Here is a 22303-nt window from a genome sequence, read left to right on the forward strand (position 1 = left end):
TTCTGCCACACAAAGACTCCACAGCCTGCCTTCCAGGTAGTACCTCACCGCTAGGTAAACTGGAACATTAAGTAAACTGAAAAAGGGCTCCCCTATAGCTTGAAAAGAGCCCCCAAACCCCCCAAAAGTCAAAAAACACCTGACACTTCTGCTCCTGTGGCCCAATTGTTAAATAAAATGGCTTTTGGGCATGCATGAGGCACAGTTTTCCAATTGCACGTTGTTTCTCTCTTCCATTAAGCAGTTTCCTAACCAAGCAGAAGGGCAACACATCCTCTTTTTTTAAGCACCAGCTGCAGGAGTCTGTATAAAACCAGCTAAAGTTCTCCAGCTTTTGCTTGTAGGCAGCCAAGATGGGTGCCCCTACCAGCACCTTCTGGCCCTATCCTTCCCTGGCAATGCAGAGCTTCTGAGCTACCTGCTGCTCTAAAGCCAAAAAAAGCACTGGTCTACCGGAATCACAAAGAAGAGGTATTTATGTGCATATGTGTGCAGCAGGATGATTTGGGAATCTGAATACACCTGCCCTCTGAGACAGACTGCTGACATTTCAAACAGCAAACTACAAAAAAAAAAAAGCCCACAGATTGCTTCATCAGGTCAACTTGACTTGGCAAGTTTCATTTAAAGAGGAGACAACTTAACTTTAGAAGCACCTCCAGCAGTCAGATTTTCAACTGCATGCTGTAACAACGGGAGACGGTACAGGGTACATCAACAAATAAAACAGTAACGCAGAGATTAAGACCCTCTGAAACAACACATGGATATGGAGCATGTTCTCCAGAATCCAACATAGTACCTGGGGGAGACGCGGGGTCCTCTGCTTTGTTACCCTGTCCCTAACACCTCACCTTCCCTTTAGCTGTAGCCTCTCTTGCTCTTTGCTTTGTGGGTAAACAAGTTATAGCACATCAGATTTAGTTTGTTATTTATCCCTTGCAACAGGTTTAAGTGTGCATTGGGGTGTGCACTGGGATATTCTTCCTTAAGGAAATCAAATTGTAACTGTGAGAAAACCCCCTTGTCTGAACCCCAAATCGGCAGAACTTGACTTTACTTACTGATGCAGTAGCACAGAAAAAAAAATTCTTTGTCCATAATTGAAAAAAGGCTAAAACCAGGGGAATCAAACACCACCAGATGAATATTGCTATGAAGAGGGCCACTGTGCCAGTGCGAAGAGGGTGTAAGACCTCCACCTCAAGAGCTGTCCTTGAAAGCTGATGGAACTGCAGAAAAAACAGTGAATCTCTGCTCAAAGACTATTTTTTCCCTCCATTTTTAATTTCACTTAAGTAGAATGTAGTAGCCAGAAGAGATGGCTGGTGTATGAGGTTTAACCACCCCTGTCCTTCAAGAGCTACAGTCTGGTTCTCTGTCCTTGTTCACAGAAGATTGGAGACAAATTAGCCACTATCTTTTCTTGAGATTAACAATACCCCAATAGATCATTTGAAATGCGCTTTCCTTCATACACTGTCAGCTCTTTAAGTACATTCAGACCAATGCTCTGGGCCTTCTAGCTGGCCATCTCACAAACTCCAATTAAACTGGGCAAAAAGATGTGAAAAATCTCCTGGCAAACCTACAGCCGAGACATTCATCATGACAAGTAATTCTGGATGGCCAAATGCATCCATTTTGGAGGAACCCTGTTTGCAGAGAACAAATGCTTGTGCTCTCAAACGTGTGGGCTCCTTTCTGTACTCTCTGTGTGAGCATCCAAGATCTGAGACCCATTAAAAAATCCTAGTGATTTTTTTATCATCTGCTCAAAAAAAATCTCATCCATCTATTTACCTAGGGCATAGGGGAGATGTTACCATTTGGCAGGCTGCTCAGAAATGTTTGCTGACCCTGCTAACTTCACAGCAATCAAAACCCAGGGATCTTTTCAGTATCAGGTGATAACCAAGAACTGTGGACCAAACCTGAAGCACCTGCAACCCGAGTTCCCCATGGCTCAACTACAGATCCCCATCTGGCATCTTTCCAGTAGAGTGCTACTGAACCACACAAAAATAATTTTTACTTATTGGAATCATGTTGTTGGGCAGGAGAGACTGCTCAGGAGCTGAACACAAATGACTGCCATCATGCTTAGGAGCAATTTAAAACACTGATTTTCTGCCATCTGCAGCATAGCTAGTTCTCCTCAGCAGGAGGATATTGTCCTCTACAGGCCTCCCAACACTGAGGGCAAATTCTTAGGCAAATAACTACCTGTCAAACTCCAGAGGAAAGCCAAGTGTGGGGTAAGACATACCCTTGTCAGGTGGTGCTCTGCTGACAGGGCAAAATCCACCGAAATTCGCAGACTATCTGCATTCACCAACTGCAACTCACACATCAGCTTTCAGGAACAGCTCCAGGACACAGCAGCAATGGCACAGATTGATTTTAAAAGACCAGAGGGGTTATCTCTGGATGTCACAGCCTTCCCCAGCCAGCCCCCCTTCTCCAAATATCCCAGGCACACCCTCTGCTTTAGCAAGAAGAGGCCCAGCAAAGCCTCTCCACACACAGAAGTGAAGAGAGCGAGCACCAGGGCCAGCACACGCACACATAGACGCACATTACCTGGGATGAGGACTGCATTCACATCAGGATTATAAAAATAAACACAGCACAATTAAAATGGGCATTTCTTTTCCTCCCTTTCCCCATCCCATCCATTCCCAGTCCCTAGCCACATTTCTTACTAAGTTTTTGAACCCCATAAGAGTATTTTGACAACACAGGAAAAAATTATTAGGGTGGGAGAGTATTGGCCAGGTAAACCCACAGAAATATGAACTTTTCTGACTTTGATCACTGTTGCAGAGGGTGCTGTGACACACAGCGGGACAATATCGCTGTGCTGCTGCGGGAGGTACGTGCTAGCTTTTGCTGGCCCTCCTGGCTGTGCTCCCACTAGATGGCACGTTTCAGAGATGGGAATTCCAGCTCTGCGCTCCGGTACACCGGAGTGAGCGGCCTCACCAGCTGCAGAAAATGCAGCAAAACTCCATTATGAGGAGAGGTGGAGTAAGCCACCAACCACATTCCTAGTTCCTCCAAAGACAAGCCAAGGCAAAAGCTTAACAGCCCTTCCAAAATTGAGGCAACTTTGGATCTCATGTCAGTAGGCACCTACCTAGTCCCCATCTCAAGTCCTGATGAGTTCTTGGTTTCCTAGCATAGTAATAATTTATTCATAACTAATGATTATTAAAGTGATGTGTTTTATCAGATCACAGTTTTCTATTTTGCTGTGGCACAGTCTGTATTCCATATTCCAAGGCTGAGGACAGGTGCTCTCGGATCATATCCTTTTATAGCCCTTTTATAACAGAGACAGAAAATGCCTGTAGCCTCAATGCTGAATCCAGGGCAGAGAAGAGGCGCTTATCTCCAAAGTCTCACCCCTGCTTCTGTCCTAAGCGCACATTTTAGACACAGAGGCTACCTCAGCAGTGAGAAGGCCTACAGATAGGTGTTTGATAGCCAGGCAAGAGGATACACAGTACAGCAATCCCCCCCACCCCTTCAAGAACTCACCTGGTCTCTTGATTGGCTTTTTGGTGGGGGTGTCCTTCCTTTTGTTCTGAATGGCAGGGGAATATGGCACTCCAGTGGAGGAGCTGTTCTTACGGAAATGGTCTTTCAGCCCCTTGATGGAGCGGTCAAGCTGGACAGAGCGGATTTGGAAGTAAACAGGCATAAAATCTAGGGAGACAAGGTAGAAACAAGATTATAGGCAAACAGGGAACACTATACGATAAAACAAACCTTTCCTGAAACACTCTGTGCCCCTAAGGGGCCCTAGTAGCATTGATGTGGGACGCAAGGTGTTTTTCCCTCCCAGAGCCTCTCCTATTTTCTTCAAAAACTACTACTTCTTCTTCCTTCCCCCACAGTATTCATTCCAGCCCTCCCACCACACACAACAAGTCTGTGCACCAAGAGCACATCAGTTGTGGAACTGATGGGAGACATTTGTGCAAGACCTTGTCAATTCAAGTGCTCAGTTTCTAACATGAGAGACTTTACACACTTCTCAGGATTCAGGGCATTCAGGAACTAAATGAGGCGTTCATCATTTGAAAGCGGAATACAAACTGACTAACAAAATATGCTATATATGCTTCAGTCGCCTTTGATCATGGAAAAGTTCTTAAGAAGCTTTTAAAAGATGTTTGTCATACTTGGTAAGCACAGTAATCCCCACTCAGAAGCAAATCATTGAGGTGGGGGGTGATTCTAGTAGCTATATGTATGTGAAAGTACAGGTTTCCTGTAACAAGTCCACAAAATTGTTCACTCCCAAAGAAAAAGTTAATAAAGGAGTATAAAGCTGTAGGCAGATTTTGATGCTGCAGAACAGGAAAGAAGAGACATGTACTGACTGAAAAAAGTCGTCTGTGCTGCTTCCCCCCCCAGCCCTTGGTCACATTTACTACAAAATGTTCTGTTCATAAATAGTTCCCAAATGGGAATAAGTGACCAGTGTCCCACACATTTATAACACTTATAATGATGGAGCACTAGATAGTTGCAGCTCCATCAGAAGGCATTACAGATGCAAGTTAAATGGATTTCTGCTATAGGACAGGCTATGCATTAAGACAATTTATGCTTTATTTACACAGCTCGCTCTCTCATCATATTCACCAGATCATTCTGTTCAACTGACAAACCATCACTCACTACAAATGCTGTAAAAAAAAAAAAAAAGGAGGATCTTAAGAAGGTGATTGAAAGGAGACTGAACTACTCACCTAAAAGGTGCCACTAAGGCAGTCACTAGTTTTGCTAGCGCTGCTAGCTACCAACGGCAGTGTGAGTCATGGTTTGTTAGCCACAGCAGCACCTGAGCAGAGGCTTCAAGGCTGAAGGTGTGTGATCTACAATCAAAGCTGTACAGTGCTACACACAACCCTCAACACCCTACTTTTGGTCTCAGCCACATGCGGTAAGTAGCTGGAGAGCACTCACCCGATACAGAACTACAAGGGAACAACACACAGCACTACCAACCTTGATTCCTGCTGTTTTCCACCAGCCAGCCAGAAATGCCGATGATATCGTGCAGGACACTCTCCGGGAGGTGCTCCAGAGACATCTCCTCCTGCGTCTCCATTTCATCATCCCCGCTGATCAGGTCCAGGATGAGGATGGGTGGGACCGGCTTGGTGTGTCGTGTCATCAAGCTGCGGAACTCTGACTCCAGGGACTCCTTGCCCCTCTCAAAGAGGGATTTCTGGCACAAAATAGCAGAAGGACAGAAGCAGCACAGGGCTTCTGTAATCAGTCACTCTCAAGTATTTCTGTATAAGAACGTACTTTCTGCAGCGTTTCTAACCACATGCTTCAAACTCCAACACCTGTAACTAAGAAACTTTTAAAGCAAATTAAATAAAAAAAGGCTTGGGAGTTGCTCAGTTTTCAAGTGGGATTTAAACAGATCTCCCATTCCGTTCAAGCAGTTGAAGGACTGACAAGAGCTGCTCAGGAAGAGGTTCAATCAACTCCACCACACGTGCAAGATGCACTTTCAGAAGTCCTATGGCACAGTGCGTAGAGAAAGCAAAACGCCACAAGCAGAAACGCTGCTGAGTGCAGACTTAAACAGAAGCCAAAACAATTGTTTCTTTAGCTGTGCCCAAACACCTTCTTTACAAGGCAGCAAGCAAGAGGGCAAGCAGCAGGGCTACATCTGTCCCTCTTACCCATGCCAGGTTCCAGACCCATGACCTACCACGCGGTTCAGCTCTGGGCTGTCTGGATTGTTGTCCTGGAAGTATTCCACTGCCTTCTGGATTTTGTCCATACAATTCAAGTACTCCTCCAGCCTCCCAGTGGGGCTGAAAATAAAACCAAAAATAAACAGAAGCAGCAAAGAAAGAAGGTATCAAGAAAGCACCAGACCAAACTCAGGATACAAATAACAAGGAACATCTAAATTCCCTTTTCTTCAACTAGGAGGAGGTCATGGGATTCCCTTTTGCCTCCACTCAATAGCACAGCAGAATACCCAATCCATGCAGCAAGTGCAGAAGTACTCATGATGGAGCAGCACACAACTCTCAGCCTTGCCATCCTTTCCCAGTCAGGCCCTGATGGGAAGGTAGAGGAAGCTGCACATCCCACCCCAGAGAAGGGCCATCACAGCACCTTCCCAGAGACTGAAAGCAGGCTCCAGAACAGTTCTGATTCATCCTGGATGCAGCGACAACATCAACAGGGCAGGAAGAACCTTTGGGAAAAGGGTGGAGGAAAGAAGAGAAGCCACCAATGCTCATCAGATTCATATGGCAGCATGTCTGCAAATCCTGGAAGAGACACCAGGGTCTGAGCAGACTTTGCCCTCTGGAGATTGCTGAAGGTCAAGTCAGGCAGCTTCATTGTGGACTGACAGTGGGAAAAGAGTGTGGGAAGGGTACAAGGAACATTACGATGAGTGTGTGGAGTCAGGTCCCCTACCAAAAGTTCAATAGGATGAAGCACCCCAGTAAGATCTAGCTGCTCAACTCACCCTTCCTTTATGATCTTCTCTGTGTCCTTAGCCACATGGTAGTAACTGATGATGTGATCCAAGCAGGACAGGGTCTTCTCCACGTTCTCCTGCAAGCACTGCAGGTTCTCTGTCTGTTTATGGACAGGGATGATCGAGTTCTCCAGCTTCATCAAACGACTTTCAAAGGAGGAAAGAATAGAAACCTACACGCCAAGAGAGAAACAGAGAGCTGAGGACATCCTTCCACCTGGACCCATACAGTTGGACAGCAGTTAGAGCAGGGCAATCAGGGACCTTCAAGTCCCAGCTTCACTTTTTGGGCTCTGCTACTAATTTGCCATGGCTCCTAAAGCAGGCTGTTTAATCCCTCTATGTCCTAATTTGTATTAATAATCACAAAATAGATCACCTGCCATACAGAGACGGGCCAAGCTTGAATTAGATGTTTGTAAAGTGTGAAGCTAATGTTTCAAGACAGTACTAAGGAGGAGCAAAATTTTGTTTGACAGCAGAAAACAAAACCACAGGAACTGCCTAGAGGTGCCCTAGGTAAAAAGAACAAAAGCATAAACCGGCTGCCACTTTGCTCCATACCACTAAGACCCAAATATGAGATGCACAACACGACGACACAGGACCAGTATAGCGAGAACCTTCTTTTCCATCATAGACATTTAGTTTTTAAAAGGGACTGCGATATTGCTTCTGAAAGGTGGAAAACCTCTTAGTAAGCTCATAAATGGAGCCTTAATGTCATCTTTTCCAGGCAAAAATGTAATTCTTTCAAGACTCACTCCTACGTTATGTGTTCCACACTTCTCTGGCAGTGCCTCTATGACCTTCTTGAAGCACTAAGCCCAAAACGGGACATAGTATACTAGCTGAGGGCTTAGGAGCAATTAGAGCGTGGTAATTACTTTCTACCTCCTAAGCAGAACACTCCCAAAATAAAACTCCAAACGAGACCTGACTTTATGAAGCAACAACATGATGCTGTTGCACAAACTAGTCTGGGGTCTATTAATACCTATTCCCAAGAGAGAGGACAGACTCATGTGAGCCCTCATCTCCTCAGGAGAGAAGCTTAGGATTTAAACATTCATCAGTTTCCCACTTCGCCCAGCCACTGAAGTGTCAAAACACAGATGCAGAGCAAGTGGTTCATTACTCTGCATTCCTCAGATAGGCACAATGACAGCCTTGAAAACAGATTGTCCTAAGAAAAAGTAAACCGAGGCCCAACATTAGGGCTGAACTTCAAGGACCTCCTTACCATGTTCTTTGTAAGCTGGTCACTCTTCTCAAGGCTTTCTTTGATAAAGGACAGGGGTTCTTCTTCCTGTCAGTAGGATGAAAAACTAGTCTTCAATTCTGAACATGGAGCATTTAAGTCACTACATGCTACACGTACGTTTTTACAAGTCCTGGTAAACACTGCAGCAAACAATGTTTGATCTGATGCTGACACCATATTTTAATATGCCACCTCTTCGCAGAAATCACAACAACTGACCCGAGGTGAGAGACGCTTAACATAAGTGAGGGGTTTATGGATTACTCATTTCCCTCTAATATCCCAAGCCCATGAGCCTTAGCACACTGAAGTCACAGCACAATATAACGTTAACACCTTTACCACAGAGGCACACTGGCACAAGACCACATTTGCCTGCCACAGCACAACACAGGTGTTGCACAGGCACCATCCAAATCCCCCACACAGCCATGAACTCAAGCAGCCAACGCAAAGCAACCACCAAGGGCTGTTTTCAAGTCACCAAAGCCCAGAGATGGGGTGGGGGGGGCGGACGGGACACAGCAACCTGCAAGGGCTGGCCCCACAGGCTGGACCTGAGGACCTGAAGGGAGAGCCCCCAGAAGCTACCAGGCCCTAAGAGCGGGGCCCCAGCCCCAAAGTGGGGGGCAGAAATACCTCCTGACCCTGAAAACAAAGGGCCCTCGGCCCTGAAGGGGACCTGGGGATGCTGACAGGCCCGGAGCGGGGTGACCAGGCCCTTAGGGGGCCGCGGGACGCTCCCAGGCCCGGAGGGGGCCTCCGTGCCAGCTCCCAGGCCCATCTCCTAGGCAACGGGCTGGGGCTGCAGGCCCGGGACCAGGCCCCGGCCCCGGCAGCGCCCGCAGCAGGGCCCTAGCCCAGCCCTACCTGCTTGAGCTTGCCCTCGATCTCCCTCCTGCGGGCCGACACCTCCTCGGCGGGGATCATCCTGCCGCGGAGCGCCGGGGCCGCGCTCCACCGTTCAGTCCCACTGCAGACACCCTCTTCCGCCCTCCCGTCACTGCTGCGGCGCCATCTTGGGAGCGGCAAGACACATTGAGCATGTGCAGCACGACGAAGGGCCCCCTGGAGAGTGGTCTCCATTTAAGTAGGGGCCGGAAAGGCACCAGCCCTGAACGCGCATGCGCTGTTGTCCCAGAGGGGAAGAGGCGCATGTGCACTGCCCCTCGTGACGGGCAGTTTGGGCGTAGTGGGCAGCTGCGCCGCCATGTTGGAAGTGGTGTGGCGGGTGCCAGGGTGGCACCCCATTTCTGTCAGGGCAGGACTGGCTCCCCAGGCCCGCCATCCCCACTACGGCCTGGCCGAGTCGAACTCCTCCAACCCCAGTATCACCGACGTCCCCACAGGACACGACGTCCTGACGGGGGTCCAAAGCCAGCCAGCCTTCCCCCCTGCCAAGCTGTTGGGGCGGCCAGGCCCAGGGCCACTCTGCCACACACCGTGAGGGAGAAACGAGGTGTGGAGGAAGATTACAGGGGTTTGAGCCCAGGGAAATTAAATTGTAGAGATTTGAGTATGAATTACGGAAATGTAGACATTTGCAGGAGTGCAGGCCACTCCACTCCCATCCAGCATCCATTTTCCAGAAAGAAAGGCTACCACCACAGGGAAGGTGCTGCCTTCTCCTGCGGCATAGGTGGGGATGGCCGGGTTTATCACACGCTGAGGCAGTTACGGGGCTCTGCAACCTCACAAACCACATCCAGCCTGGCACAGGGAGCTGCTTTTATCAGTACGGATAGTCCCAGCCTGCCGTCTCATGGTGCACCGAGGCAAGGCCCCTGCTGCGTGAAGGGACTGGTGTGTTCTCATCCATCTTCCCCTTGTCAAACCACCCCGGGCTCTGGAAAGGAGCTGAAACAGCCCGGCTGGTCTCTTTTGTTCAACAACTTCGGCATGTTTCATAACCCACCTTATCATGCTGCAAACAGCTGTGACCGGGCTCTGGCTGCTGTGAGGGCCGATGCACAGCCAGGGCACTGTGTTTTCTGTGTGTGACATTGCCCAGCCATGACTGCCTGCCCGTGTTTTATGGGGACACCTGCTAGAGGGGATCTTGTCCTGTGGGTACCAGAGAGAAGATCCCTGTCCAGGGTCAGCGCTCAGCATGTCTTGTGCTTTTCCCCGCTGGGCTGGTGTGATTGGGAAGGTTTCTTTTTCTCCGTGTACAGCAGAGCCATCTCTTTTTTTTATAACAATCCATGCTTTTTCTGCTAACACTCATGCCCTCATTCAAAGAGCAACCAGGACCAAAATGAAATCTCCCCTCTCTGAGCCTGGGGAACAATTGTGTGTGCTCCCCTGAATAGTGCTGTATATCTCCTGAAAACCCAGCAAAAATGTTCCCTCACCCCTTCATGGGGTGACTGAGCCCTCAGAGCAAAGAGGGGGAGCTGGGACAGAGGCACCCAACCCATGTCGCTGCTGCCAGCTAGGGTGCAAAGGGTGAATAAATATACAGAAAGTCAGTCTGCCAATAAATAGTGTAAAAACTACCAGAGTCTGTGCAAACGTGAGGTGCAACGCCACATCCAAGGGGAGGCAGCAGAAAAAACCTGGCTTGCTGGTCAAATGAAAAAAGTCAAAGCAGCAGAGGCTATTTCTGGTAAAATGAAAAAGAAAGGGTAGAAACACTGCAGTTTGAACATGTTAAAATACAGTGCAAAAGGGCGCAAAGCACACCTGGGATCTTTGGGTTGTAAATACCCCCCCCGGCTCATTGCTGGCAGTTTCTCCAGAGTCCCTTTCCAGCCCCTTCTCCCACCATCCCAAGTGGCAGCACTGCCCCACAGCTGTGGGCACAGAGAGGTACCCACAGCCTGGCCCTGGCCAGCCTCGCACCCAGCCCCACATCCCTGAGCCAACCTGCCCTCCCCATGGGGCTCCCCGAACCTGCTGCCCCCAGACCCGCCACCCCTCACCCTGCCTGCGCCGGCCGGGCTGGCAGCTGAGCGTGCGCTGCTTTTCTTCCCTGCCTTGGCAGAGCCCAACCGCTCCTCGGCGTAATTGGCCTCGCGAGGGCTTGGCTATTCCTGCGGTTCCTGTGCGGCTCCTCTCACCGCCCTGTACCCAAGAGGGCTCTGAAGCCACTTGTGTTTCTCAGGGCATCTACAGGGCCAGGTGGGGACATGGCACAAGCAGAGGGATAGCCCCCGGCACTGACACCATGTCACCCTCAAGAGCTCCCCGCAGGGGCAGGGAAGGATGCTCCAGGGGTTGGGAGCAGCTCCCAGGACTTGGGACCCCGGGCACAGCCACCCTTATGTCGCACAGGCGGGGTGTAACCATTGTCATGCATGTGGTGGTTTGTGCCTCAGTTTCTCCGCGGGGCATTGCTGTGCTGCCGTGGAGAGGGGTGATAGCACCCATGTAGCAAGGCTGGGTGTGCAACCAGGGCTGGGCAGGTGAGATGTCCCCTACCTCCAGGGAAGAGGATCAGGCAGAGCCAGGCTGTGCTGGAGGGAAACAAAGAGGCAAAAGGGTTTTTTCTTCTCCTATTTTTTCTTTCTTTTTTTTTTTTTTTTTTTAATTTGAAAATAACTTTCCATGGAAAAGGTTAAATTGCACACATATCGCTGCAGTTCTTCAGCATCGAGGCCCCGAAACAGGAAAATATAACAAAACCAACAAATAAAAAGGAGCATTGCCAATACAGATATAAACACCTACACTGACCCCCAAAGCCCCCCAGAGACATGGCCTTCACTCCCCAGCCCCGGGACACCGTCCCCAGCTGTGCGGTGGCATCCCAGGGCACTTCAGGTGCTGGCGCCTGGGCAAAGCAGTGGCCCAGTCCCAGCTCTGCTGCTTGCGTGAGCCGAAGATGTTGGTTCTTAGCCTGTCCTACGCTTTACTGGCGGGATGCGGGACCTGCACTCCCACCTCCACGGCTCCAACCCTCTCCCCAAATTTGGGTGCAAATTACTCCAAGGGTAATTTATATAGTTTTTTAAAGGCTTGTTTATTGATTCTTACACTACAACTATACTCTCAATAAATTATATTGCTCACATTGAAGGTCCTAAGTGCTTTTGTAACCAAAAAAGAAATTCTTTACAAACTTCCATTTTTCAGTAAGTCTAAGACATACAACTAAAACTACAGCTTCTACTTACTCCCACCTAATATCTACTCTAACTCTAACAACCTACAGCGAAGGAGAGGCAAAGGAGAGGCGAAGGATCCCGTTCTTGAGAGCTTCAAGTCAAGTTTCAGCAGAGTTTGGCTCCACTCCCGAAATGTTTCTGAGCTGCTTTGCAGAGACCTTGCCACACTCTCGCTGTGCTCCGAGCCAAAGGGCCAAAGCTTTGGTTTGTGTCAATCCCGGTGGCTCTCCCGGATGATGAGCTGCTCCCGGCTGGATGGAACTTCATCTCCGCTGCCATCCCCAGAGCCCGTGGCCCTCACAGTCTTTGGCCTGAGCTCCTGGATGGAGCCTGAATGTGGATTTCCTTCCTCCTTGGTCTCAGCTGGGAGCATTTGATGTGGAGTGACCCCATTGCCACCAGCTGATGGCCATGCCACAGTGTTTTCCTTACAGCTCCCCCAAAAATGCATTCTTAATCGGGGTCCTGCGTTGCCCTGGCAGCCACTCGTAACCTGATGGATGAGCAAAAGAAGTGGAGAGCAACAGTCTCAGACCAAAAAAACAGAGAGGGGCTATGTCAGCTGGTGAAAGACAGAGAGGGTTTATGGTGGTCTAGACCCTTCAGCAACTGCAGCGAGAATTTTGGCTATAAAAAATACGAAAGCTTGTTCTGGGAGCACCTCGGTCCCTACTGCTCCTCTCCTGCCAGGGCCAGTTCCTGGATCTTTAACGAAACCTGTTGCTGCTGCTCCAGGAATCCTCCCTCGCCTGGTCTTGGTTTACAGAACAATGAACACAAGCCTTTAAAAACAGTGAAAATACAAAACAACTCTCAAACTGTATTTCCCCTATCCCCCCCACTATTAAGAAATTCTAGTGCTAAAAATATAGGTTTCTTTGAATAGATAATATATAATAGATTATATAAAAACATCTAAAGAGGCAGACTTGCTGAATTTATAAACCTTTTCTTCTTCCCTAGGCACAAGTCAGGAGGGAGGTTGAACTCGGAGAATCCAGAAGGGACATTTCTTCCTTTAAAAGTAAAAAAATAAGTAGTGTTCTATTTCTTCTCTCATGGACTAGAGACTTCTGATGTGTCCTTTAAAGATATATCAAGCAGTTCCTGTGGTGGTGTTTTTTTCTCCCCCAAGTGCTTCTGTGAATAATCTTATGATGAAGCTGGCAAAAATCACTGTGGATGTCTCTGTCTCTAGAAAATCTTGTCCCTTGTAAGTCCCAGCAGCATGGGGGGAGCATCCTACTGAAGTCTGTGTGGGCTTGGAATGGCGACTGGCCTCTTACAAAAGGGACGTGAGACTGCTCCAGTCGCTCACATCCACTGGCAAAGAGGTATCGTTGAGGTCAAACAACTGATCTATGTTGATGCAGTTGGAGAGGAGATCGTCTGTCTCTTCATCCCAGGGATGCTGCAGGAAAGACGTGGCCATCAAGGTTTCATCAAAGTCCAGGTTGTTCAGGCTGGGTTCAGTGAGGACCTGCTCCTGCCCCTGAGGACAGTCGACGTGGTGCCCTTGTACCGTCAAGTCCAGGTTGCGTGTTGCGGGGTTTAGTGGAGGTGTGAACTCCAGATCCCCGAAAATGGAGAGGTCCCCACTCAGGTTGGTGTCTAAGATGGCCTCCCAGTCAAAGTCACCTTTCAGCGATCCCAGCTCGGTCTGCTCTTCCTGGGTCAGCAAGGCAGAGCTGGAAAGCCGCGACGCCTTGGCCGTTCGCTTGGGCAAGGGCTGCCTGCGCTTCTGGCCTGCTTTGCCATCCTCTGGATTCCGGTTCTCGTTGCCAGTGACTTTTTCAAATTCTTTCAGCAGCTGCTGCGACTCCGTGTTGAGGTAGAGGATGCTATCGGTGGTGCAAGTTGAAGTGGCCGAGTTGGTGACGCACCATACTTCTTGCTGGGCTCTTCCGGTGAAGGACGGGGGGATCTGCACTGGGGGCATCCTCCGCTTTTTGAAGGCACTGTTCTTGAGCCGGTCAGCATGTTGGGGGTCCAGCTTCCAAAACCCGCCTTTCCCCGGCTCGCCCTTCTCCCGGGGGACCTTGATGAAGCACTTGTTCAAGGAGAGGCTGTGCCGGGTGGAGTTCTAGACCCAAAAGAGAAAAAAAACCCAAGGCTGAATGCTTGTCTGCTACTGCAGCACCTACCTTCTTTCTTTTTTTAATAAACACATTTAATTAAAAACGTGGTGATTACCCAGCCGTGAGTTTGCAGGAGAAAGTCAACGGACTGGCACACAGCTCCTCCTCCCGCATTGCTCCCATAGGTCCCCCCAGCACAGGGGAGGCTGGGGGACCCAGGTGGCCCTGGAGAGGGACCGGAGGGTTTCCTTCCCCGTGATGGGCTTTAAGAGCCGCTGAAGACCCACCTGCCTGGGGAGAAGGTGGGCAACGCCTGGGCAGGGGCTTTGCAGACATTTTGCCTGGGTGAGCACCGCCACCGGGATCATTGGCACACTGCGGATTTGGGCTGGGAATAACCCGAGCGGAGGGACGAGCCACCCAGGTCCCTCCTGCCCTGCCACATCCTAGAAAGCCTCACGTGCCAGAGGTGAGGTTTTTTATGCCAGCTCCTTTTGCTGCATAATTGCGTCATGTTGTCCTGGTAGCATCTCTTAAACGGATGGACTTCTTCCTGCCAACTAAACAATGTATTCAAAATTCATGTCAGGTATGTACTGCCATGTCACCCACAGAAATACTGTTGGTTTTTTTAGAGCGCTTTTGCTAATGATGAAAAGCAACTGCCAGCCTCCTGAATTAAAGGACAAAATGAAATGGCAAGTACTTTTCTGTTTCAGTAGATAATGATCATGTATTTCACTGGGCAATTGATTCTCACGTTTACCACTTCCTTTCACAGGTCCAATAGTTTCCATCATTCTGTGAAAACGGTACTTAGAAAAAAATCCTGAAAAAAGACCGACAGCTGAAAAGTTACTACAGGTATAAATTTATGTGTGGGATTTTTTTTAAGTTCTAAAATTAAAATGTGCTTAATATGGGTGGTTGGAATTTTAATCTGTGTTTTTCCTTCTGTCTTTCAGCATCCTTTTTGTTACCCAGCGATTAAATCCAAGTCTTGCTATTGAACTTTTGGATAAAATGAATAATCCTGATCATTCCACTTACCGTGATTTTGATGACAATGATCCTGAGGTAGGACTACGTTTTAATCACAGACTCAGATTAAGTTTTCATTTGCCGACAAAACTAAATGCTTATGGTTCATTGAGGCACAGAATGTTTTGTGATCTGGGAACAGGCTCAAGGGTTGCTTTTACTTTTGGTTGTGCTGCTCTGTCACACGTCCAGGCCCTTAGCAAAATTCATTATATTTGGGGGAGAGACGCTCAAAGAGAAAGAGATGAAAACACTTTAAAATTTTGCTTGTGGTTGTCCTTCAACAATTTTGCAGCAGTATGCGTGGACTGCTTCTGCAGTCCCGAGTTCTGTCGTGCATTCTGCTTTCTGTTTCTTTGTGGAATTATGTTTCCATTCATCTGCAAAGCAAGCATTCGCAAAAATCATTTTCTACCTCTGTAGAACTTGTTCTTTTGTTCCTAATTTACTTTCCTATGAGAAGAAGAGAATGATCCTGTAGTTGTTTTTGTCAAGCGGTTTGGTATGTGTTTCTTGCCGAAACTCCATTTCACCTACGGTTTTGACAAAGACAAAATTTCTGATTTTCTGCTTTAACAGCTGGGAAAAACCAGCACGCTTATGTAAGATGATAAGCAGTGCAGGACTGAAGTGTTTCATAAACAAGAGAAAACAGATATTCTGTTACTGCATCCTGTCTTCATACTTAACTGTATGTTAGTGAAGACTTTCCAACTATCAATACCGTTAAACTGAGAGGCCAAAAAGGAAATGTTATCTGAGCAAAGACAAATGCTGGCCAGCATTGTCTTTACTTGCTCAAATCAAGTGTTTTAAAAACCCTTCTCTTGAAGGGGAGGACACTCTACAGATAAAATGTCTCCAAATAATTCTAACTTTCATGTACAAAAACATACATGCAATCTTTATTTTTAGCTTCCGCTTGATTTCTGTCTTTCTTTGTTGCTATTATGCTAAAGAAACCTGCTAAAAACCAGGTACACAATACTGGGTTTCAAGTGAATATATTTTGGAATTGAAGTCTTTTATTGTTCACCTCTAGCCTCTGGCAGTGCCTCATAGGATACACTCGAGAAGTAGAAATGGGAGAAGAGAAAAGACACGCTCTGAAATAAACTGTAAGCATGTGTAAAATGACAACATTAAATATTCTTAAAATAATCATTGATATTCACATATTTCAACTAGTATTCTGCATAGCTGACGTATATAGAAACATTTTTAGTGATACAGAGGAAAAGAAAAACTTATGCTGTTTCACTTACGGATATAGGTTCTAGATGACTATGCCAAAGAAACATTAGTGTAAAACATTTGAATACAGCTTTTGTCAGCACTTCAGCAAATCTCACTATTGCTTCATCTTAACTGAACAGGACGCAACCTGAGCTCTTCTGAGAGCTGGCTGGTATTGCTTCATACGCCACTGCAGCAGGGATATTCGGAGTGATGCCAGATTGTGCTAGGTAGCAGAATGGCAGAGGAAGATTTTTCTGCCTTAATTTAGTCTCTTGTTGTAGTTTGAACTGAAACAGTCCTGTAGAAATCAGGAAAGGAGGTGGTTGATCGCTGGCCATTACAAGCAGACTCCATCCCCCAAGCTGTAGTCATTCTTTTGTTTGAATTAAATCAGAGCAATCCTTGGCGCTTTAGTTGTCTTTCCTGAAGCTAAAATTGAGGGAAGGAGTGTTAATGAGCGTCTGCCAAAGAGCTTTCCTGGAAGATGCGATAAGCTCTCTCCAAACTCCATTCACGGCTCTTTAGTGCTAGTGATCTCCCCGAAGAACAGGTCCAAGAGGGAATTCCCACAATGGCTGTGTGTTTTATCTAAATTACATCTGTATTGCTGCTCTAAAGAGGGCACTTGACGGCCCTGTTTGCTGAATGGTTTTCCTCCTCTTTCTAATGACTAGGTGGGGCAAGTGGCGATCGTGCTGCCTTTGTGATGGAAGAGTACTTTCTGTGCCCCTTAGTTTCCAGCAGGCACAAGTTGGGGGTGTGCCTGTGTCAGAAGTTTGCATCAGTGGGGCTGTGATGCACTCATTAAACGGGATTTGTCTTTTTTGTTAGCCTTTGGAGCTGAATTGGGTCTAATTGCAGTCCAGCTTAGATTCTTGTTTTCCTTTTCTCCTCTTTAGTTGGTCAAGTAAAATTTGGTGCACCCTTGAGGAAAGAGACAGAGCCACATCGTGAGTTTGTGAGTTACAAGCAGCATGGGCTATGCTCTGCACATTATTCCCTGCAAATGTCTGTGGAGGAGGAGAAGTCCAAGGTGTGTAGCATACCTCCTTAGCGCTACTGAAGTTGGTAGTGATTTTTCTGACAAGTGCCATATTGGTCCTGGATCTTTTGGTGCCATTGCAGTATATGCAGCAAGACCCCTTATTTGTGGGCTCTGCCAGGTGTGATGTATGTGCTAAGCAACAGCCCTTGGTCCTGTGGGTTTCCTCTATCCTTTAAACTGTTACAAATCTGTAACATGAAAATTCATCTACACAATGTATGTAGGTGAGCAGACACTTCTTTACTGCAGTGCTGGACGCACAGGGGATCGATCCACCTCGTGTGCATGCTTAGTTTCTCTGTTGCAAAAGTTATATACAATCATAGTATATATATTCAACATATTTCCAAGAAATAATTAACATATTCATGCAGTTTCAGAGAACTCATTAATATATGTAAATGCTCGTGACCCATGTGCCTCCAGGTACACAGGTGGTCGTCTAAGGTCCTCTGGTGGTCGTCCATACTCTTCCTCATGGTGTCCTTTAGTTGAACCCCATCTTTGCACATGCTCAGGTTGGTTACAAAATCCCATTCTTGGAATCTTCTTAAGTTTTCCTCGGTTTACTGACCAGGCCTACAACTTAGCATTCTCTTGACAAGCAAACCCTACCTATTCACGATGCTACATTGTTCAATAGTTAGTTTATGATTAAATCACAGAGAAATCATACCTAGTTACCTTTATACAGAATATATAATTTAATTTTTTATTAATCGCTCTCTGGATTATACCATTCTATCAATAGCCATACTTAAATTAATCAATGGTTATTTCTATTAATATCTGTTGATTGGCATTCTTGATATTCGAATCAAGATGGGAAAGGTAAGGAATTTTCCAAGCTGCATCACTGGTGCATATCAGGTCACATTGTCGCAGGACTTAAACAAAACTTTTCTATTCAATTCTTCATCGTTCCATCTCGTTACTATTAGTTCCTTAGTATGGAATGGCGACTCCCTGGTGAGGTTCCTACGGTTATTGTTTCTAACTTAACAATCCTAACTTACACATTTTTATTTTATTATTTATTAATCAAATTTAACCTTTCTATATGATCATATTTTGATTATTTTAGAAAATCAGAGTATTTACAACAATTCCCCCCCTTTGAAAGTTTTGAAAATTATTTCAATACTTTCATTTTAATCAGTTAAGCAGATTAAATACATCAAGTATAGATGTCAAATGAGTTAATTGATTCATCGTCCTCCAATTCATAATATATAATATTACTGATAGAACAAGACTTATTAAAATCAATATCAGGAGAACAGCGATAGGGTGGCATAACTTATTTAGGATGCCTGTAGCAGTAGGTGACCATCCGAAAAGAGCGTCCCACCATTTATGTTCCGCATCCTTTTCCACCCTCTCTAAAACACGGTGTATTTCTTCCACATTGTGATGGACAGTTATTAAAGTTCTTTGTCCATTTTCCTTGACCTTTTTCAAAATTTTGATTAAATCCTGGTGTTGTAGCAATTGTTTCACTAAGGTGAGATTCATTCCAATGGGTGCAGGCAACAGTTCCTGAATTAATGTATAATTAGATTGCAAGAGCTGGTGAGATGTGACTGGAGCCAAATGAGAGAAATCACATCCTGTGATTTCAGTGAAATTACAAACACAAAAATTTGAATGATTCCGAGTATCTATAACCACATCATCTATGGATATAAAATCACAAGCTGTTCTCAAACATACACAGCCCTTACCAATCTCTATATAAGCACTGTTTCAGGGTTTTCATCACGGCGAGTCTCAAAATGACAAACGTTTTGTTCAGTATCTAAACAGATACCCTGACCTCTGATTGCATTACCTTCACAGATGAACCCTTGTTGTTCTCGTACAATACATGATTCCAAATCCACAGTTTGCCATTTCTATCCCACTTTTTGGGCCCATACTCTATGCTCAAATGGATAGAGTATGGTTCCACTGTGATTCAATCCTAATGCAATAACAGGGTAAATCGAATATATTGAAGCATTATGTATAGTTAATACAAAGGTTGTGGCTGTACTTGTGATGGGATCGTAGGTAAAGTTTACCAAATTCCACCAGGACTGGAGTTTTTTCTCTAAATTAATGACACTATCCCAAATTATCTTCCAAATGTCGGTGGGGAGAGTGCCTTCTTCACCCTCTCTTATGATTGAAGCGGCCACTGATTGCACCCACAGTTGTGCCTGGATACAACTGAGAGCCAAAGAGAGGTTATCTTGGACCACACCGAGTGCATCTACAACCAATTCATGGTCTTCCACATTCACCTTTTCCCATTTTGGTAATACATTTGACAACAGCCACTGGTTAGTTTCTAAAGCCAATAGGGAAGATTGCAAAGGCCGTTGTAATTTAGCCAATCGCTCATTGTAGTAGCCAATTTGTCTCCTGACATATTTTGCTAGTTTGCCTTTTTAATGTCTGATTCATTCTTTCTACTTTTCTACTTGATTGAGGCCTCCAGGGGGTATGTAAATTTCAGGTAATTCCCAAAATTTTATTAATATTTTGTATTACTTTTACAACAAAATGTGGGCCTCTATCAGAAGATATTCCAATAGGTACTCCAAATCTTGGAATTATTTCCTGAAACAATCATTTAATGACTTCCTTTGCTTGATTGGTCCGACAAGGAAAAGCTTCAGGCCATCCTGTAAAAGTATCAACCCCCACCAGAATGTATCGATGCCCTTTTTGTCTGGGTAATTCTGAAAAATCAGTTTGCCAATAATCTCCAGGTTGTACTCCCGATTTCAAGGTTCCCATTGGAACTTTTTACCACTGGATTGTTTCGCAAACAATTTTCACACTTAGCAGAAATCATTTTAGCCATTTCTTACATTCTTATAGACACCACATATCTCTTTAAAAAGGTGACTAATGCTTCTGGACCCCAATGGCACTCTTTATGTTTTGTCTGTAATATTTCTCTCATCAGAAGTGGGGAATTACTACCTGTCCCTGAACTGTGACCCACCATCCTGCTAAATTCCTTTTTGCATCTAATAACTTCCCTAGTTTCTCATCTTCCTCCGAATATTTAGGTTTCTCTTTTGGTAATGTAATGTTCTTTGTGGGAATTAATGCCATCTGTAAGGCATTCCTTTTTGCTATTCCTTTAGCTGTTCTATCAGCTAATCTGTTCCCTATAGCTTCTTTCCTATTTCCTGATTGATGTGCTTTACAGTGCATGATTGCCACTTTGATCGGTCTCTGGACTGCTTGTAACAATTTCAATATTTCCTCTTTGTATTTGATGTTTGCCCCTTGAGAGGATAATAGTCCCCTTTCTTTCCACAATATCCCATGGACATGCACTACACCAAAAGCATACTTTGAGTCAGTCCAAATATTTCCTTTCTTTCCTTCGCTCAGTTCTAACGCCTTTGTCAAGGCTATCAACTCTGCCTTTTGCGCTGAGGTATTGCTGGGCAAATCATTAGCCTTTATGACCGATGTCTCCATTATTACCGCATATCCAGCGTAGCGAACTCCATTCTCCACAAAGCTGCTACCATCCGTGTACAGTTCCCAGTCAGGATCCTCCCATGGTGTGTCTTTCAGGTCCTGTCGGCTGGAATACACCTGTTGGACAGTAGTTAAACAGTCATGTTCCAGTTGTCCTTCTTCCTGTACAGAATTCAGGAAAACTGCAGGGTTAACTAGGTTAGTTGTTTTTAGTATCACATCATCTTGCTCCGTCAATATTACTTGATGCTTCATCATCCTGCTGGGAGAAAGCCAGTGACCCCCCTTTTGTTCCAAAACAGTCACCACCATGTGTGGTACATATACCACTACTGTCCATCCCAGAGTTAACTTTCGGGCTTCTTGTATGAGCATTACCGAGCAGCGACTGCCCGAAGACAGGTAGACCATCCTGTACTTACTGTGTCCAGTTGCTTGGAAAAGTACCCCACTGGTCTCTTCCAGCTTCCCATCCGTTGGGTCAGCACTCCCAGTGCCAGATGCTGCCTTTCATGAACAAACAACTGGAAATCTTTAGTTAAATCCAGAAGTCCCAAAGCAGGAGCAGTCATCAGGGCCTGTTTCAGATCTTTAAAGGCCCTTCGTTGTTCTGGGCCCCACTTAAAGGGAGGCGTCCCTTTCTGGGCCTCATACAATGGCTTAGCTATTAGACCATAGTTCACGATCCATAGCCTGCACCATCCAGTCCTTCCCAAAAAGGCCCTCAGTTCGTGAACATTTTTCTCTTCTGGTATACTACAAATGGCTTCTTTTTGGTTTGTTCCCAACTGTCGTTGTCCTTTTAAAATTTCAAAGCCCAGATATATTACAACTTGACTTGCTACTTGTGCTTTGTTTCTGGATACTTTGCACCCATTAAGTCCAGGAAAGTTTAAAAAGCCTATCGTTACCTTTATGCAGGTTGCTCTTTCCTTGGTGGCGATCAGTATATCATCCACGTATTGCAAAAGCAGATGACCAGGTAACTCTGGATTACTTTGTTTCCACATCTCGAGCTCTTTTGCCAGTTGATTGCCGAAGATGGTCGGGCTATTCTTAAATCCTTGTGGTAGTCTTGTCCATGTCAATTGTGTTCTTCGTCCTGTTTGTGGATTCTCCCACTCAAAGGCAAACAATTTTCTACTTTCCTTTTCCAGGGGTATGCAAAAGAATGCATCTTTTAAATCAAGCACTGTAAACCACTGATGACTTTCCCTTAAAGTTGTCAAAAGTGTATATGGATTCGCAACTACAGGATGAATGTCTTTTACTATCTGATCTATTGCCCTTAAACCCTGAACTAATCTGTATTCACCTGAAGGCTTCCTATAATTCTTATACCTTTCAAGTGTTCAGATTCAAATTGATTTGACCAATCGCTGTTAACACACACACACACACACACACACACTGCTGTTTTGCAAAGCAACTCAAATTCTGTGGCGTCACCATCCACCTGCTTCTTCCTTGATCTAGACGTCCCCGGAGTCAGTCTTGCTGCAGTTCCTT

At 46.0% G+C, this 22303-nt stretch overlaps 2 protein-coding genes across 2 annotated transcripts; both read right to left on the reverse strand.

Annotated features, from left to right (window-relative positions):
- Nucleotides 1-382: 382 nt before the first annotated feature.
- Nucleotides 383-8726, reverse strand: LOC132318552 (exocyst complex component 7-like). The gene is made up of 7 exons (XM_059826144.1): nt 8667-8726; nt 7776-7841; nt 6521-6705; nt 5744-5849; nt 5023-5245; nt 3544-3711; nt 383-426 (listed from the first exon to the last, which is right to left on the reverse strand). The coding sequence occupies exons 1-7, from the start codon at nt 8724-8726 to the stop codon at nt 383-385; spliced, it is 852 nt and encodes a 283-aa protein (XP_059682127.1).
- Nucleotides 8727-13187: 4461 nt separating this feature from the next.
- LOC132318553 (forkhead box protein J1-like) lies at nt 13188-21804 on the reverse strand. Its single transcript, XM_059826145.1, has 3 exons — nt 21706-21804; nt 20798-20911; nt 13188-13988 (listed from the first exon to the last, which is right to left on the reverse strand). Exons 1-3 carry the CDS (start codon nt 21802-21804, stop codon nt 13188-13190), a joined length of 1014 nt encoding a protein of 337 aa, XP_059682128.1.
- Between the last annotated feature and the right edge of the window lie 499 nt (nt 21805-22303).

Source organism: Gavia stellata, chromosome 17 (genome assembly GCF_030936135.1).
Source record: "Gavia stellata isolate bGavSte3 chromosome 17, bGavSte3.hap2, whole genome shotgun sequence".
NCBI classification, from domain to species: domain Eukaryota; kingdom Metazoa; phylum Chordata; class Aves; order Gaviiformes; family Gaviidae; genus Gavia; species Gavia stellata.